Below are 17,444 nucleotides of genomic sequence, written 5' to 3'. Positions count from 1 at the left end.
GTTTTCAACAAAGGATACCAAGAGAACAAAGCAAATGAGATATTTGAAGTACATTGGAAATACATTAAATTACTTAATTTTTTTAACATATATATTTTTAACAAGTTCGTAGTATCTAAATGATTAGACTTTGTTAGACATATAGCTTTGCCATGTTGCCAACGATAAAAATAACATGGTCTAAAGTATCAGAGCATTTAATTTTAGCACTATAATGGGCGGGAAATTTGGAAGTGCACATGAATGAATCGCAAGCCAAACCTTGCAACTTACTGGCCTCAGCAGGGTTTATTTGATAGCTATGGTCATTCTGTTAGCAAAATATTTGCAAAACAAAATATTTTGCTAACAGAATGACCATAGCTAGTCCTGTTTGACTACTCCAAATCATATAAGTGGCCAATGAAGATTGGCTTTTAAAAAACAAAATTGTAGAAAAAAAAAAAGCAATAATTTTAAGTCGCAATGTAATTAGCCACACACAGTTTGAGTTTCAAAAGATTGTCTGCTTGTGCCTTTTTTTGTGCAGTTTATTTCAGCAAGAAACCTCAGGCAGAAGCAAAACAGACATACTGATTCAGTTCACACACCCAGGAGAATACTGTGGGATATACTCACAAGGGTTAACAGGAAAACAAAAGAACACAGCAAATTTGATAGTAAAAGTAAATTGGATGGTTGTTTAAAATTGCATGCTCTGTCTGAATCCTGAAAGTTTATTTCTGACGTTACTGTCCGTTTTAACCATACATGAAAGACAACACCATTCAGTGGCTAAACTACAGATACATTAATGTAAAATAACTGCAATAAAGTTTAGTAGATGTATCTATAGGGCTTTAGAAACTGACCTAATACAAATATGCAATGAACCAGAATAAATATAAGCAAAATAATTTATTGACATTTTAAAAATCATGAGAAAACATGTTTGCAACAAAATAAGGGTCCAATGTAAATGAAGTCTCCATACAGCTCAAAATGCATTTCATAATTTATAGATTTTCAAAATATTTTTCTGTTTAAAATGTTTACACAAGAATGGACAACTATACAATTGAAGCAAAAAACAAACAAACAAACAACAAGACAGAACAGACTCCCCCCACCCCCTGCAAATATTTTGGCTACTTTTCAATTGCGTTGCAATATGGCACATTGTCAAGGAGAAGATCTTTCCTGGGCTGTAACACTACAAGAGGAATGGAAAATACAGTAAATGGAAAGACAAGTGAAAGTGAACAAAATGCAATACAGCTTTACATGTCATCTTTGCAGAACATTTGAATGTTTGAGGAATGCCACAGATACTAATGCAGGCTGGGATGCCAATTTTGTAAAGCTTGCCATGCACAATAATTGCTTTCATAAACGGTATCCTAATTCACTAAGAAACACGAACTAGGCTTCTGGGGTATCTCTGGTTTTTGATAGACCTTCATAGGAACAGCCAAAGGAAAAATACATTGTAGTTACATTTTTGGATATTGAGGGACAGGCTAGTTAAAGGGACAGTCTACTCCAGAATTGTTATTGTTTAAAAAAAAGATAGATAATCCCTTTATTCCCCAGTTTTGCATAACCAACAATGTTATATTAATACACCTGTGTGATTACCTTGTATCTAAGCCTTTGCAGACTGCCCCCTTATTTCAGGTCTGTTGACAGACTTGCATTTTAACCAATCAGTGCTGACTCATATATAACTCCATGGGTGTGAGCATGATTTTTTTAAATCTATATGGCACACATGAACTAGCACTAACTGTGAAAAAACTGTCAAAATGCACTGAGATAAGAGGCGGTTTTTAACAGTTTAGAAAACAGTTTGAGTCTACCTAGGTTTAGCATTCAGCAAAGAATACAAAGAGAACAAAGGAATTTGATGATAAAAGTAAATTGGAAAGTTGTTAAAAATTGCCCGCCCTATCTGAATCATGAAAGTTAAATTTTGACTTGACTGTCCCTGTAAGCACATTGAAAGAGTTTGTGTGAGTTTTTCATTTTTAAAATTAAATATCTAAAATGATTTGATGTATTATAGACACGCACATCCAACACTGAATACAGGGGTTACCCTTGGCCTATAGACTCAGATCTTTTTTCTGGTCCCATCCTCGGGTATCTTGCCTATCAGGTAAGCCTCTTACTATAATGAACAAAAATCATATCTGAAACTACTCAAAATCAGGTTTTCTGGTGGATTAGAACGGCTGTGAATTTAAATACTCTTTATTGTGCTGGTAAACCTGTGACAAAAAGCTCTTCTGTAGCTTACATAGGACTTAAAAAAACATGTTTACATGACAACATTTAAATATAGAGCATTGTTTTAATTGATTTAACAGGCAACCACCTCTGCAATGTTTCATCTCGTTGGCTATCGATTAAGTAACAGAAGAATTTGGCTTTGAGCATTAGTTTTATGGATCCTCAGTGGTGGGGCAAGCGCATCAAATTAGTGGAATAAAATCATAGCTAACACAAGTCCTAGATGATAATGGGAAAGATTTCTCAAAACATGACGCATATTTCAGTATGTTTAATTCCACCAAAAAGGACTGTACTTTGTAAGTTATCATATTTCAGGCTCTTCCAGTAAGACTGCACTCTTATGTTACCATAGCTAGTTGTGTGAATACAGGCATTACAGACTTGTGAGATGCGGATTATAGCAGTTATTTGGGTAAATATGATACTAGTTCCACATCCACCACAAAATTTGCTGTTTTATGAAAATCATATTTGAAGATGTACTATGTAAAGTATGGCATTCAATGGCTGAAATATTATAAAAAAACCCTCCTTTTTTCTGTTATAAGTAAAATATCCTGATGACAGAAACATGAATCTGTTAAAAAATATTTTTAAATAAATATTAATTTGGATGGAATAATTGACAATACATGCATTTTGTGTCCATTTTGTTTTCTATGTTTAAAAGAAATATATTCATTTTGCTGATAACTTTATATCTACACATTTATCCAGAAACAAAATGTAATTGGTTGCAATAATATCTAATACCTATTAATACATAATATATGAAATATGTCTCTGTAAACCTATGGAAGGGGATCTATAAATTGTAATAAGTCTTTTATAGCGTTGATGTCATTTGGATGGCTGGGAACAGTATTTATTAAATACATTCATAATTTTACACTAAAGTATAGCATTTGAAATCTGAGTTTGTGGTTATGCAATAATCCAACACACACTAAATATATTAATTTAAATTAGAAGAGCCTTTACCTATTGTATTTGAATCGGAGTGAATTCCTTGAATAACAGACGTCCGAAGAATAATTTCAACATCAGTTCCTATTTTTAGTAGCTGAAAAAAACCCAAACACATTATTTGTGTGAAGACACAGGTTTAACATATAAAAGGCTGATGGTTGCTTATGTGTAGACAAATGAATATGTAAGGTTGATAAAAAAAATAATATATATATATATATATATATATATATATATATATTTATTTTTTTAAATGTCTGTGTGTATATGTGTGTGTATAATTTTTATTAAGTCAAAAATAAATTACTTTTAAAAGTAACAGAATACAATCAATGCATCACTGTTTACATTTAAAGTGATAATTTGTGCAGACAATAAAGCCTTTCATAGAGATACAAATGTCAGACAGAGATTTACTTGTATGTACTTATCTGGTTGATGCTAAAAGACACATAATCTCCTTTTGAATACAGGTTGTGATGAGTAAGGGTGAAATATACTACAAATGTTTTAAAAGTAATATGAAACCACAATTTATTTGTTTAGATTTGTCAGATAGAACATACAATTTTAAACAACTTTCCAATTTACTTCTATTATCAAATTTGTTTCCTGCTCTTGGTATCCTTTGTTGAAGGAACAGTAATGCACTACTGGGAGCTAGCAGAACACAGGTGAGCAAATTACATATATGTGCAGCCACCAATCAGCAGCTAGCTCCCAGTAATGCATTGCTACTACTGACCCTGCCTAGGTATTATTTTCAACAAAGGATAAGAAAAGAACAAAATCAAATTAGATGATAAATTGCAAAGTTGATTCAAACTGTATGCTCTATCTGGATCATAAAAGAAAAATATGGGGTTTCATGTCTATTTTAAAAAAGCAAACAAAAGAAAAAAAAGTTTCTATTTCATTATTATTCATGAAATAAACAAATGTATAAGTTTAAAAATACATCTGTTGACTTTAAAAAGAAAACCTGTACATTGTCTATAGCAAAATCACATTTAAAAACAGCCCCACCCAAACTACAGCAAGTCTTTTTGTTTGGCCCTCATGGAAAACAAAGAATCATCAATAAATTTGTTTGTCACATAAGGTAATTAAGCAATTAAGTAATTAAAAAATAGTTACAAGTACATATAGGTAATTTCATAAATAGTAACTAATTGGTGCAATTTTGTAACTAAATATGTGGCGATAATCTAAAATGTAATGTGGATCCTAACCCCCTTAGAGGAAGTATTTTTAAATCAATATTAAAGGGACACTATACCCAAACATTTTCTTTCATGATTAAGGTAGAGAATACAATTTTAAACAATATTCCAATTTACTTCTATTACCTAATTTGCTTAATTCTTTAGATATACTTTAATGAAGAAATAGCAATGCACACGGTGAACCAATCACAGGAGGCATCTATGTGCAGCTACCAATCAGCAGCTACTAAGCATATCTAGATATGCTTTTCAGCAAAGAATATCAAGAGAATGAAGCAAAATAGATAATAGAAGTAAATTAGAAAGTTGTTTATAATTGTATGCTCTTTCTAAATCATGAAAGAAAAAAAATTTGGGTTTCATGTCCCTTTAAGTTCTGCCTTTAGAAAAGAGAAATAAATAAAAATTGACAATGCTGGAACAAACTGATGAATAAAAATAATCTGCTCAAATTATTTTGGTGCTCCATCCAAAATGACTTGTTACTACGCATTAGGGGTCAACAAATCCGTTTAAAATGTAGGAGCCATTAAGTGATTTGTATATAGATACATGAAGAATAACCCAAAAGGTTAGGAGCCATGGGTACATTTCTAGGAACCATTGGCTCCCAGCAATAGTTTCTTTCCAGATTATTTATGTCAGAAGCAGAGTAAATTATCAATAGTGTTAATTAGCTTTATTAAAGTAACAAGGTCATGCCCTAATATCAGACTTGATTAAAAACAAAATGGAGAGAAATAGCTCCTTGAATTTTACATTGAACTACTAAACCTTTGCAATATTTGGAATATAGTTATATACAAAACACCCATGTCTAAAAAGCATGCAGCTGGCGTATAAGTTAGAAAAATATATGCCAACCCACTAATGATTCACTCATGTTGAACCATGGGGTACATCAAATGAAAATGGATATCTCATAGTAAAAATAATAATGTAAATGCATTATACAAGTCTTTAAAAAATAAAATAAACATTTTAAATGATGACCGTACTGCTTCTATACACTGACAACAGTAAAGCAGGTAATTACAATAAAAAATAAGGTGATCTCACTTTGTATACAATATTTTAACAAATCTTACCTCTGATATTTTTCCAGGGGAGCTTTCCATTTTGTTCTTTTTGAATTCTTCATTGATCTTTTGCCTTGCGGCTAAAAATAAAATAAAAAGCAGATTTATTCCTGATTTACTTGTATATTATTGTTCTAATTTAAGACATTTGTAAAGAGATTGGTTTCTGTTATACAAATAAACTATACTCTTAATTTTCCTTTCAGGTTTCCTTTTAAAAGCTATGTACATTTTATTTTCCATACGCATTGTACCAAATCACAAACATACCTTCCAAAGCCCTCGTATCATTCTGAAACACAGCCTGTCTTGTCCTATGTAAAGATTTAAAAAGCTGCAGTACCTGCAAATCAAATAAATATTATGAACAAGTTAACTAAATGCTACATTTTCACAATCAGGGCTTCCTGTAACAACAGGAAGAGTTTATTACCACTATTGTGACATTAATTTGACAAAGATGTAAATTTGCAAACATAAAATGCAACCCCCCCCCAAAAAAAAATACAAACAAAAACAACACACAACTAAACAATATTACAACCTGCCAGAACACACAAATCAATAGATGATAGAAAAACATGAAATAATAGAGGGGCTTTCAATATGTAACAAATTACCTCCAACTTTTCAACACTGTTAAAGGGACCTAATAGCCCTTGGTTGTAAAATATTGCAGTCCATTCTGACAACCTATGTGGCTTTGCAACCTCTTAAAAAGGGCCATTATAATGAATTCATTAGAGCATGCAATTTTAGCTCTAGCAAGTCATTGAGTTAAACCCCCCACAAAGGGATTAAAAACATAGTTAGAGAACTGCTTAGGAGTCGCAGAGAACTGATGATACGAAGTGGAAAATGCAGGTTGACCTAAATTAGCAGTAGTACTTTACTTTTGCAAGGAGTTAAGCACATAATTTGTCAGAGCATAAAATTACATGCTCTGACAAATTACAGTATGTAATGTTTGCACTACAATGGCCCTTTAAAAGGTTGACAGGCCACAAAGGATGGCAAAATGTACTGCCATGGCAACCATGGGATTAACCTCTTAACATGGCCAACAGCTGGTGCCATTCTGATCTTGCCAAAATAGACAGAACATTATGAAAACTTTATTTTTGCATTGCAATTAGAGCAAATTATCAAAGAAACATAGAAAAATCAATTGCAACCACATAAAACAGTTGCTTGATGTGCAAAGATGTATTACCGATCAGGTATAGGATAAAACAGTGTCTTGAGAATGTGCTTACAGACCTAACATGTCACAGTGACTGCAATCACCTAGGTCAGTGATAACCAATTTCCTAACACATGTGGACCGCAGATCAATATGTATTTAAAAAAGCCTTAAAGGGACACCGAACACAAATTTTTTCCTTTCGTGATTCAGATAGAGCATACAATTTTAAGCAACTTTCTAATTTACTCCTATTATCAAATTTGTCTTCATTCTCTTGGTTTGTTTACTTGAAATGCAAGAATGTAAGTTTAGATGCCGGCCCATTTTTGGTGAACAACCTGGGTTGTCCTTGCTGATTGGACAGCACAAATAAACAAGTGCTGTCCATGGTCCTGAACCAACAATTTGCTGGCTCCTTAGCATAGATGCCTTCTTTTTCAAATAAAGATAGCAAGAGAATGAAGAAAAATTGATATGAATAGAAGTAAATTAGAAAGTTACTTAAAATTGCATGCTCTATCTGAATCACAAAATAAAAAATTTGGGTTCAGTGTCCCTTTAAGAGTCACATACAAACGTAGGACTATTAAACACACAAATGATAAGTCTCCTAAAATGTCCAGTGATTTAGGTTAGGTTACAGGGTAACCGCTACCTGCTGTTCTCTCCTCCAAGGGCTCTTTCTATTTGTAGCCATCTTGCTTGCCACTCTCCAGAGGTCCTGTATACATATTTTAGTTACACTTTTTCCTTTGGCAAAAAAACCCCCAAAAGACAATTCTAATTCAGTTTTTTTTTCCAGGGGTTGCAAAAATGATTGCAGTTAACTATCCCTGACCTAAGTAATAAATAACACTTGTCATTTCTGTTGACTACCCTCTCCTGGCACTTTGGTGCCAAGTCTCTTTAGCCTTTCAATATGTTATATTCATCCACTTGCCCAGAAACTCTTAATTCATCATTTTATTTTATTTTGGGTTGGGGGTATACAGTTTAAATCAACATGAAAGCCAAAATGTTTATTTTATGATTTGGATTGAGCATACATTTTTTTTTAAAAAAAAACTTTCATCTTGACTTCTATTATCTAATTTGTTTAATTTTCTTGTTATCCTTTGTTGAAAAGAAAACCTAGGTAGGCTCAGGAGCAGCAATGCACTACTGAAGCCAATTTGATATTGGGGAGTTGCTTAACATTGTATGCTTTATCTGAATAATGAAAAGAACTTATTTCAGATTTGTAGTAATGTGGATGTCAAACACAGCTAAATCATCTATTGAAAGCTATAGTAAATAACTCAACTATAGATCATAGGAGGATTTTCTGCATTTCTAGCGAGCAGCATGAAATAAAACAGATATAAAAGCTTCATATAGGAGACGTATTCACTAGATACAACTGTTTCCACAGACCTTCGCAAACAGAACACTGTATTCGTCGCACATTTAGATACGAACATACTAGTACTACAGTAACGCATATTACCCTCACCTTCATACTCTTTTTCCATAAAGACGCTCTCTCCTCAAGGGTCACATAGCCACACCCTCCTATAAAGTATCCAATCACTGCAGTTCTAGGATTCTAAATGACATCACAATGATTGAAGCTTTGACATCCATTATAGTGTTGGAGTTATTTCCCTTACTATGCAACATAACTATTGTCTGTAATAACAGTCACATCTAGAATTTACAATTCAGATAGAGCATTGGTTTACTGTATTAACTGTAGTTTTGCTTTGCATTAGTTTGCCCTCAGCAAAGATGTCTGAAGAGCCTCGTCGCGCGTCTTACATCGAAGAGAAGGTGGGGTTTTGCTTGTAAATGTCAGCGGCAGAGCCCGCCCCTAAGTGCTGTGCTGCTGTCACTCTAAGCATTGCAGACGTCATGGCTGATGAGATCAGTAAGGCTCAGGCTGCAAAGCCTGGTGGAGACACAATATTCGGGAAAATCATCCGCAAGGAGATACCGGCAAATATCTTCTATGAGGATGAACAAGTATGTGGAGTGGGGTGGGTGGCAGAGATTGAGGACATTGGGTACTGGCCTATAATGAAAAGTGTGCTGGAGGGAAACGTGGTACAAGTGCTTCTTTGTCGTCTCCTCAGCTAACTCGTTATTTAATATACTGCTAATTGTGTGCACACATTTAATACGTAATCTTAGCCAACATGCTATTGAAAAAGAAAAGGGCCTTTTGAACTTTAGCTAAGCATTGGTTGGAAAAGTAATAATCAGGTAAAGTGTTGAGGAGACTAAGACACAAGTAGCTGTATACAGACATAAGAAAGCCAATATAAAATAGGTACCACAAGCCCCAAGGCAGAACATACAGTGATCTGAGATGTCATCGCAGAAAATGCAGCATGTCTGCAGAAAGAACAGGGCACATGCAGGAACCGTTAGGGCTTGAACTTTGTACGAGTGCTGCTCCACATTAGACAGTTCTGCCTCTGGGACCACAAGTAGAATGCTAGAAGCTGAGCCTGTCGCCCTCTACATGGAGTTTCCAAGCCTTGGTCTAAGTGGGAGGAGGCGCCCCCTATGTATATTACTATAGCTTTTCGTATAACTTAAAGAGACATAAAACAAGTTGGGATAGAGACAACATATAATAATATGTACTTTAATTACTTTACCTGCAAATGTATACTGCAGTGACTGGCCATTAACCCTTTATTTTAAGTTTCCGAATTGTGCATCTCTAACTCCCCCCACACATTTCCTTCTATGGCTGTATATTTATCTATCTTTGATTTGGTAGAATGCAAACTTTAACACTCATTGTCTGCTGGAGCATGCCTAGAAGCAAATAAGCAGCTGTGAACTCAGTTGAAATACAATGCCTGTGTTTCTGATTCTAAACACTGAAATGGGGGGGGGGGGGGGATGAGACTACTCCAGACAGAATTGCTATGTAACTAATCTTGCTTATTTTTTAAACTTTTTTTGTGCAAACTATTTTTACTTAATTATCCCTTTTAGTATATGCACAGATCTCAACATGTTTTATGGCACTTTAAAGGATATGAAATCCAAATTTTTCCTTTCATGGTCCAGATAGAGCATGCAATTTTTAAACTACTTACTTCTATATTAATCTTTTGTTGAAAAGCAGGGACTTATTCTTAGGAGCTTGCCCATTTCTCAAGCCTTATATGGCATCAGTTTTGCAAGTTTATTATACATTAGCAAGGGCACTAGATGGCAGCACTACTTCCTGTCATGTAGTGTTCCAGATGCTTACCTAGGTATCTCTTCAACACCCAATATCATGGGAACAAAGAAAATTTGATAATAAAACTAAATTAATTTTTTTTTTAAAATTGTATTCTCCGTCTGAATCACAAATAAACATTTTTGGGTTTCATATTTGAGCTGTGCATTCAACAGTTTCGTTCACTGCCGAAAGGTTAAGTAGGAGGTTGCTTTCCGTGTTCAGCTCTTTTTGGAGCCAAATATTCTCTTGTGCAAATGACACACTAAGATTTATTATTGGTTATTTGTAGAGCGCCAACAGATTCCGCAGTGCTATAAACAACGGCTGAGTACAACAAAACAATTATAGGGATCAAATGGGTAGAGGGCCCTGCCAAGAGTCGCACTGTTGTAGTCCGCTCTTAAGAAGGTGATCTACAAACAGCAGGGCTCTTAGGCATACATGCTAAGGGGGTTCAAGGGATAGCAATGGAGAACTGGAACTGGTATAAAGTAAAGTTAGCATAGGTTGTATGCATCCCTTAACAGTAGAGTCTTTAGGGAGCGCTTTTTAGTTTTTAAAACTAGGGGAGAGTCTTGTGGAGCGAGGCAGAGAGTTCCACAAGATGGGAGCCAGTCTGGAAAAGTCCTGTAAACGGGAGTGTGATGAAGTAACGAGAGAGGAGGAGAGTATAAGGTCATGAGCGAAGGGAAGAAGAGTATCTGGAGACAAGGTCTGAGATATAGGGGGGAGCAGTGCAGTTTAGGGCTTTGTATGTCAGAGTGAGAATTTTGTGTTTAATCCTAGAGGCAAGAGGAAGCCAGTGAAGGGATTGGCAGAGAGGTGCAGCAGATGAAGAGCGACGTGTAAGAAAGATGAGCCTGGCAGAGGCATTTATTATGGATTGTAAAGGAGCTAGGTGGCAGCTGGGGAGACCAGAGAGGACAGAGTTGCAGTAATCGATGTGGGAAAGGATGAGAGAGTGGATTACAATCTTAGTTGTGTCTTGTGTAAGGAAATGTCTAATTTTAGAGATGGTTTTTAAGGTGGAAGCGGCAGGCTTTAGCCAAGGACTGAATGTGAGGAGTGAAAGAAAGATCTGAGTCAAATGTGACCCCGAGACATCGGGCATGTGGGGTAGGGGTAATGATGGAGTTGTCGACAGTGATAGAGAGATTGGGGGTGGAGATTTTGGAAGAAGGGGGAAAATAAGGAGCTCAGTTTTGGAGAGATTTAGCTTAAGGTAGTGAGAGGACATCCAGAAAGAGATGTGAGAAAGACAGTTAGTGACACGGGTTAGCAAGGAAAGAGATATATCTGGTGCAGAGAAGTAGATTTGAGTGTTGTCGGCATACCAATGATATTGGAAACCGTGGGACTTTGTTAGGGAATCTAATGATGACGTGTAGATTGAGAAGGGTAGGGGATCGAGGACAGAGCCTTGCGGTACCCCGACAGAAAGTGGTGACGGGGCAGAGGAGGCCCCAGAGAAGGCTAAACTAAAGGTACGGTTTGACAGGTAGGAAGAGAACCATGAGAGGGCTGTGTCACAGATGCTGAAGGATTGGAGGGTTTGGAGCAAAAGAGGGTGGTCAACAGTATCAAAGGCTGCGGACATATCAAGGAGGATAAGCAGAGAGAAGTGACCTTTTGATCTGTGCAAATCCAGTGTGTTCTACTTGCACAAGAGGATGTTCGGCTTGAAAAAAGCTGAATACCGAAAGCAGCCTCCTACTTCTGCTTTAGGCAGTGAACAAAACTGCCGAATGCACATATCTATTTCATAGCCTTTTAAATTTATTACTTATTTCGCTTTTTATGCATTTTAACTTTGGATTAAAGGGACAGTCTAGGCCAAAATAAACTTTCATGATTCAGATAGAGCATGTAATTTTAAACAATTTTCCATTTTACTTTTATCACCAATTTTGCTTTGTTCTCTTGGTATTTTTAGTTGAAAGCTAAGGAGGTTCATATGCTAATTTCTTAGACCTTGAAGGCCACCTCTTTTCAGAATGCATTTTAACAGTTTTTCACCACTAGAGGGTGTTAGTTCACGTATTTCATATAGATAACACTGTGCTCGTGCACATAAAGTTATCTGGGAGCAGGCACTGATTGGCTAAACTGCAAGTATGTCAAAAGAACTGAAATAACTGGGCAGTTTGCAGAGGCTTAGATACAAGATAAGCACAGAGGTTAAAAGTATATTATTTTAACTGTGTTGGTTATGCAAAACTGGGGAATGGGTAATAAAGGGATTATCTATCTTTTTAAACAATAAAAATTCTGGTGTAAACTGTCCCTTTAAAGGGACATGGAACCCAACAAAAAAAATTTATTTCATGATTTAGAAAGAGCATGCAATTTTAAACAACTTTCTAATTTACTTCTATTATCTAATTTGCTTCATTCACTTTATATCCTTTGCTGAAAAGCATATCTAGATAGGCTTAGTAGCTGCTGATTGGTGGCTGCACATAGATGTTTCATGTGGTTGGCTCACCCGTATGCATTGCTATTTCATAAACAAAGGATATCTATTAGATAATAGAAGTAAATTGGAATGTTGTTTAAAATTGTAATCTCTATCTGAATCATTAAAGAAAACTTGGGTTTATTGTCCCTTTAAATCATTTTTGAGAATAATGCCCCTATATAAAGATATTTCTGTTTAGGAGACAGCTTTCAGTGTGCACGGACACATGGAGCATATCTAGATATGCTTAGTGCGTTAGGATTTTAAACAGTGTGTCTAGAGAGCCTTGTTTTCAAACCTGTCCTCAGACCTCCCTAACAGGCCACATTTTGAGGATATCTGAACTGCAGCACAGGTGAAATAATCAGCTGATTAGTAAACCTGGTTATTTTACCTGCTCTCATCCAAGGTTATTCTGAAAACCTGGCCTGTTGGGGAGGCCTGAAGAAAGGTTTGAAAACCAGTGATCTAGACCTACTGTGCACAGAAAAAGCACTTACTAAAACTGTAATAGATTTGGCATTATTGCTAATATATGTGTGTACTGCATAAATCTACTCAAATTGAAATGCAGTGGTTTGTATTGCAATATTGGCATGGACGTCACTTCAAGCCAATACCAACATCTACATTTTTTTATTTTTAAAGGGCAAGTTAGACAGACAATAAGTTAAAGTGGCAGGAAACCCATTTTTTTTTCTTTTATGATTCAGATAGAGGATTTAGGCATCCTTTTGTTAAAAGCATACCTAGGTAGGCTCAGCACTTTGGTGCTATTTCCTGATTGGTGGCTGCACATATAAAATGTGGGACAGCCTTGCACACATTAATTCTGTTCTTTGTTTAAATGCATATGCACATATCATCAGCGGCAGCAATGCCCATCTGGGGCTTAGCTGCTTTTTACATATGTTCAATATAATACATCTATCATCTGTCTATAGCTCAAAAGTCTAAGTATAGTAACACAGCATTTTTAAATGATTTCATGGGTTCATCTGCATCCATGTTTCCTCTCTCACTTATAAAGTGTGGTGAAGTATGGTAGCAATTTCTTCTGAAACTGTTTTCCATTTCACATGTTTTTCTTAATCTATTTCCTTTAGGTACCAAATAATTGTTCTAGGGCTTAGATTAAACAAAAATCACTGACACATTCTCTCTCACACTTATGCAAAGTTGTAGCAGTTGTCTTATTTCTATAAAATGATTTTGTCTTTTTTAATCTCCATTATCAATTAAATACTTCTTTTTCATTGCTGTCCTTATTAAGTTTGTCGCACTTTCACATCCATTGGCAGACAAATTGAACTGATATAGATAGTGCCCTTACTGAAAATAGTCTATACCTAATCTCACATAAAATTGAACTGGGAAGTGATAGACACATTTTAAAATCCTTCCTAGTGTGTGTGTGTGTGTGTGTGTGTGTGTGTGTGTGTATATATATATATATATATATATATATATATATATATATATATATATATATATATATATATATATATATATATATATATATATATATATATATATATATATATATATATATATATATATATATATATATATATATATATATATATATATATATATATATGTGTGTATATATATATCTCTATATATATGTCTATCTATCTATCTATCTCTATTAGGGATGCACCGAAATTTCGGCCGCAGAAAGTTTCGGCCGAAAATGACATTTTTGGTTATTTCAGTTTTCGTTTTTTTTACCTTTTTTATTTTCGGTAAAATTATTGCGTAGCATATTTTAAAATTTGATGCCAGCCTAGAGCTGCTGTTTGAGTTCATTACTTGACTTACTGTTTTGCATATAATAATAGTTTTCTTGGACTATACATTATTTTGATAATTAGTAAAAAACAAACAAAAAAAAAAAACGGTTAAATCTGATTCTGTTACACAGAACTAAATAAAGAATAATACTAGCGATGCACCAAAATTTGGGCTGCCGAAAATGTGCAATTCCAATTTCGGCCCAAAGAGGACCAAAATGGCTAAAAATGTACAACCCGCCCCTGTTCTATTGAGTTACATGTCTATCCTTAGCATAAGGTGAGCAGCACAGCACTGGCATGGTACACAGAGCACATACATAAGTACCATGACATAATGATATTTGAAACCAGCAGTGCCCTTTTTTTTTTTTTTTTTTTTTTTTTTTTTTTAGAAGGAAACCAAAGTTCTGAACACAGTATTCAAAGGGGGATAAGTAACATGTTTATAAACACTTGATATTATCAGACACAGCCCTAAGCACACACATAGAATATGTATAAGCCTTAAATACAGTGCTTATACATCAGCCTCTTGTGCGTAGACATTCTATTCGCTTGAGGCAAATATGCGTGCACACTATATATGCATAAGCCCCAAGCTCGCACACAGTTGGTACAAATTAGCACCCACCAGACAGTGTATACAAAAAAAGCACAGTAACTTTATATAACTACCTTGCACGTAGGGTCATAGCTAAGTCCGGTGGTCCTGGTGATAGGTGACAGGCACACTCCATTTGGGGCTCCGGACATATAATCTGACGGTCAGTGTGAGACCCAAACCAGGAACTAGGCGGAGATACGATGAGACGATCAGGTGCAGCCACGCCCATCGCACGGATAACTACAACCAGAAACAAAACACATGTCCACCTCGTATTGTTGTCTGGCTATAACCACGCTCTCCCTTGTAGAGCTCCACCAGTTTCACTGCAGATCACGCCCTACGGTACAAGTGACCATGCCCATTTGTTGGAGCTTTCCCGCCTACAAGCTCTCTCAGCTACACACACACTGTAGTTAAAGGAACATTAAACCCACATTTTTTTCTTTCATGATTTAGAAAAAGCATGCAGTTTTAAACAACTTTCTAATTTACTTCTATTATCTATTTTCCTTTATTCTCTTTATATCCTTTGCTGAAAAGCATATCTAGATAGGCTTAGTAGCTGCTGATTGGTGGCTGCACATAGATGCCTCGTATGATTGGCTCACCCATGTGCATTGCTATTTCTTATGAAAATGATATCTAAAGAATGAAGCAAATTAGATAATAGAAGTAAATTGGAATGTTGTTTAAAATAGTATTCTCTACCTGAATCATGAAAGATTTTTTTTTTGGGTTTAGTGTCCCTTTAAAAAAGAAAAAAAAATATTTTGGTTCGGTTTTCGGCCAGGGGCATCCTGAATTTTCGGTATCGGTTTCGGTCCAGAATTTTCATTTCGGTGCATCCCTAACATATATATATATATATATATATATATATATATATATATATATATATATATATATATATATATATATATATATATATATATATATATATATATATATATATATATATATATATATATATCTCTATCTAATCTCCTCCCTTCCCTCCCAATATATATATATATATATATATATATATATATATATATATATATATATATATATATATATATATATATATATATATATATATATATATATATATATATATATATATCTCTGCTGAGGTGCTCTTTGCCTCCTCCTGCTGACCAGGAGGCGTGATCCCATAAGTAAGGATGAAATGTGTGTGTGTGTATATATATACTATAGTAATTACGGTAATACTCTGACACTAATTGGACAAAGAACTAATGACTTGTTTAATACTTGAAGCCTTGCCTGTCTTGACTTGTTCCTTGTCTGTTTTGAAAAAATCTCCACAATGAGTAGCAGCAAAAATAGTGTTTATTATATCAACACAACACAATCAATTAATAGAAAGTTGCCCTTGCAGCGCCACCTAGTGGTGATAAGGTATAAATGGAATCATTTCAGTATGGTACTTAGCATGAATAAGGTAGAAATACCGAAACGTCGCTGATTGTGTTGTGTTGATGTAATAAACACTATTTTTGCTGCCACTCATTGTGGAGATTTTTTGATGTCTCAGAGACTGGAATGGGTCTCTGGAGTGGCTGGCAAGAGGGTTGCTGTGTGCTGGATTAATACTTTGATTTGGGATCCTTGTCTGTTTTTGACTTGGGACTGGAATGCAAAGACTCAAGACTTAAGTGTGAATTGCAAAAAATGACTCGGTCCCACCTCTGCCAAACAGGTGCTAATGATCATCAATTTAATATGTAGTTTGAAACACAATCATTAACTGAAACATAAACGGCTGTGTAGTAAGAATAAAACTGTATGAGGAAGAGCCAAACTCTGCTAACAAGGTGAGATGGGGTTGGTCTTTATGGAAGACTTGCGGCCAAAAAAACATACCTCCTGACATGGAAACAAGGCCAATTGAATCAACAATGCACAAAAACTGGAACTGGAGTGCAGAAAAAAAGGCAGCAGATATTCTGGGCTGATGAAATATTTGGCTCAGCTGAAGGCAGTTTGTTTGCCAAAGAGCTGGAGAGTGGTACAAGAATGAGTGTCTGCAGGCAACAGTGAATCATGGTGGAGGTTCCTTGCAAGTTTCAATCTGCATTTCTGCAAATGGAGTTGGGAATTCTGGTAAGAATTAATAGTCTCAATGCTGAGAATTACAGGCAGATACTTATCTATCATGCAATACCATCAAGGAGACATCTGATTGGACCCAATTTTATTTTGCATCATGATAACAACCCCAAACATACAGCAAAAGTAATTAAGAACTATCTTCAATGTAAAGAAGAGCAAGGAGTCCTGGAAGTGATGGTATGGCCTTCACCGAGCTCTGATCTCAACATCATTGTCTGTCTGGGATTACATGAAGGACAGAAGCAACTGAGGTTGTCTAAATCCACAGAAGAACTGTGGTTAGTTTGGAACATCCTACCTGCTGAAAGTTAAAAAGTGATGTTTAGCGTTTAAGCTGAAAAGAGTTATGTAAAGATGCCCCTCTCTACAGTCGCCCAACAACACTTGCCACTGTAGAAACCATGAAGAAAATTTAAGACCGGGTGATGGGTGACTGAAGATTAATACTATCTAAATTTGCTGACTCCATAGGGTGTCATATGGCAAATTACAATCAAGTTAGTAA

The 17,444-nt window shown here is 35.3% G+C and overlaps 2 protein-coding genes across 3 annotated transcripts in view; one reads left to right on the top strand and one right to left on the bottom strand.

The window, feature by feature from the left end:
• Positions 1-878: 878 nt before the first annotated feature.
• On the bottom strand, positions 879-9,122 carry LYRM7 (LYR motif containing 7). Of its 2 annotated transcripts, none has more exons than XM_053701651.1 (5): positions 9,071-9,122; positions 5,819-5,891; positions 5,558-5,628; positions 3,256-3,337; positions 879-1,192 (listed from the first exon to the last, which is right to left on the bottom strand). In XM_053701651.1, the coding sequence occupies exons 1-5, from the start codon at positions 9,086-9,088 to the stop codon at positions 1,128-1,130; spliced, it is 309 nt and encodes a 102-aa protein (XP_053557626.1). In that variant the 5' UTR covers positions 9,089-9,122; the 3' UTR covers positions 879-1,127. The 2 variants fall into 2 exon arrangements, with proteins under 2 accessions (XP_053557626.1, XP_053557627.1); XM_053701652.1 differs by lacking the exon at positions 9,071-9,122 and adding an exon at positions 8,227-8,311.
• The window catches only part of HINT1 (histidine triad nucleotide binding protein 1), a 33,925-nt gene continuing 25,059 nt past the window's right edge, over positions 8,579-17,444 (top strand). The window contains exon 1 of the mRNA XM_053701650.1: positions 8,579-8,735. Within this exon, the coding sequence (XP_053557625.1) occupies positions 8,625-8,735 (111 nt within the window). The 5' untranslated portion in view covers positions 8,579-8,624. The remainder of the gene's footprint in view (positions 8,736-17,444) is intronic.

The sequence above is a fragment of the Bombina bombina genome, chromosome 2 (assembly GCF_027579735.1).
Source record: "Bombina bombina isolate aBomBom1 chromosome 2, aBomBom1.pri, whole genome shotgun sequence".
Taxonomy (NCBI): Eukaryota; Metazoa; Chordata; class Amphibia; order Anura; family Bombinatoridae; genus Bombina; species Bombina bombina.
The sequence above is the reverse complement of the archived record's forward strand: the minus strand, read 5'-3'. Positions and strand labels throughout refer to the sequence as shown.

Bases quoted from the DNA above. Each gene is read 5' to 3' on its own strand.
- LYRM7 (XM_053701651.1), bottom strand. The intron at 3,338-5,557 runs GTAAGATTTGTT...GGTTTTTTTCAG, and splicing joins CCCCTGGAAAAATATCAGAG to CTACTAAAAATAGGAACTGA. The intron at 1,193-3,255 runs GTAAAGGCTCTT...TTCCTCTTGTAG, and splicing joins CTCCGATTCAAATACAATAG to TGTTACAGCCCAGGAAAGAT.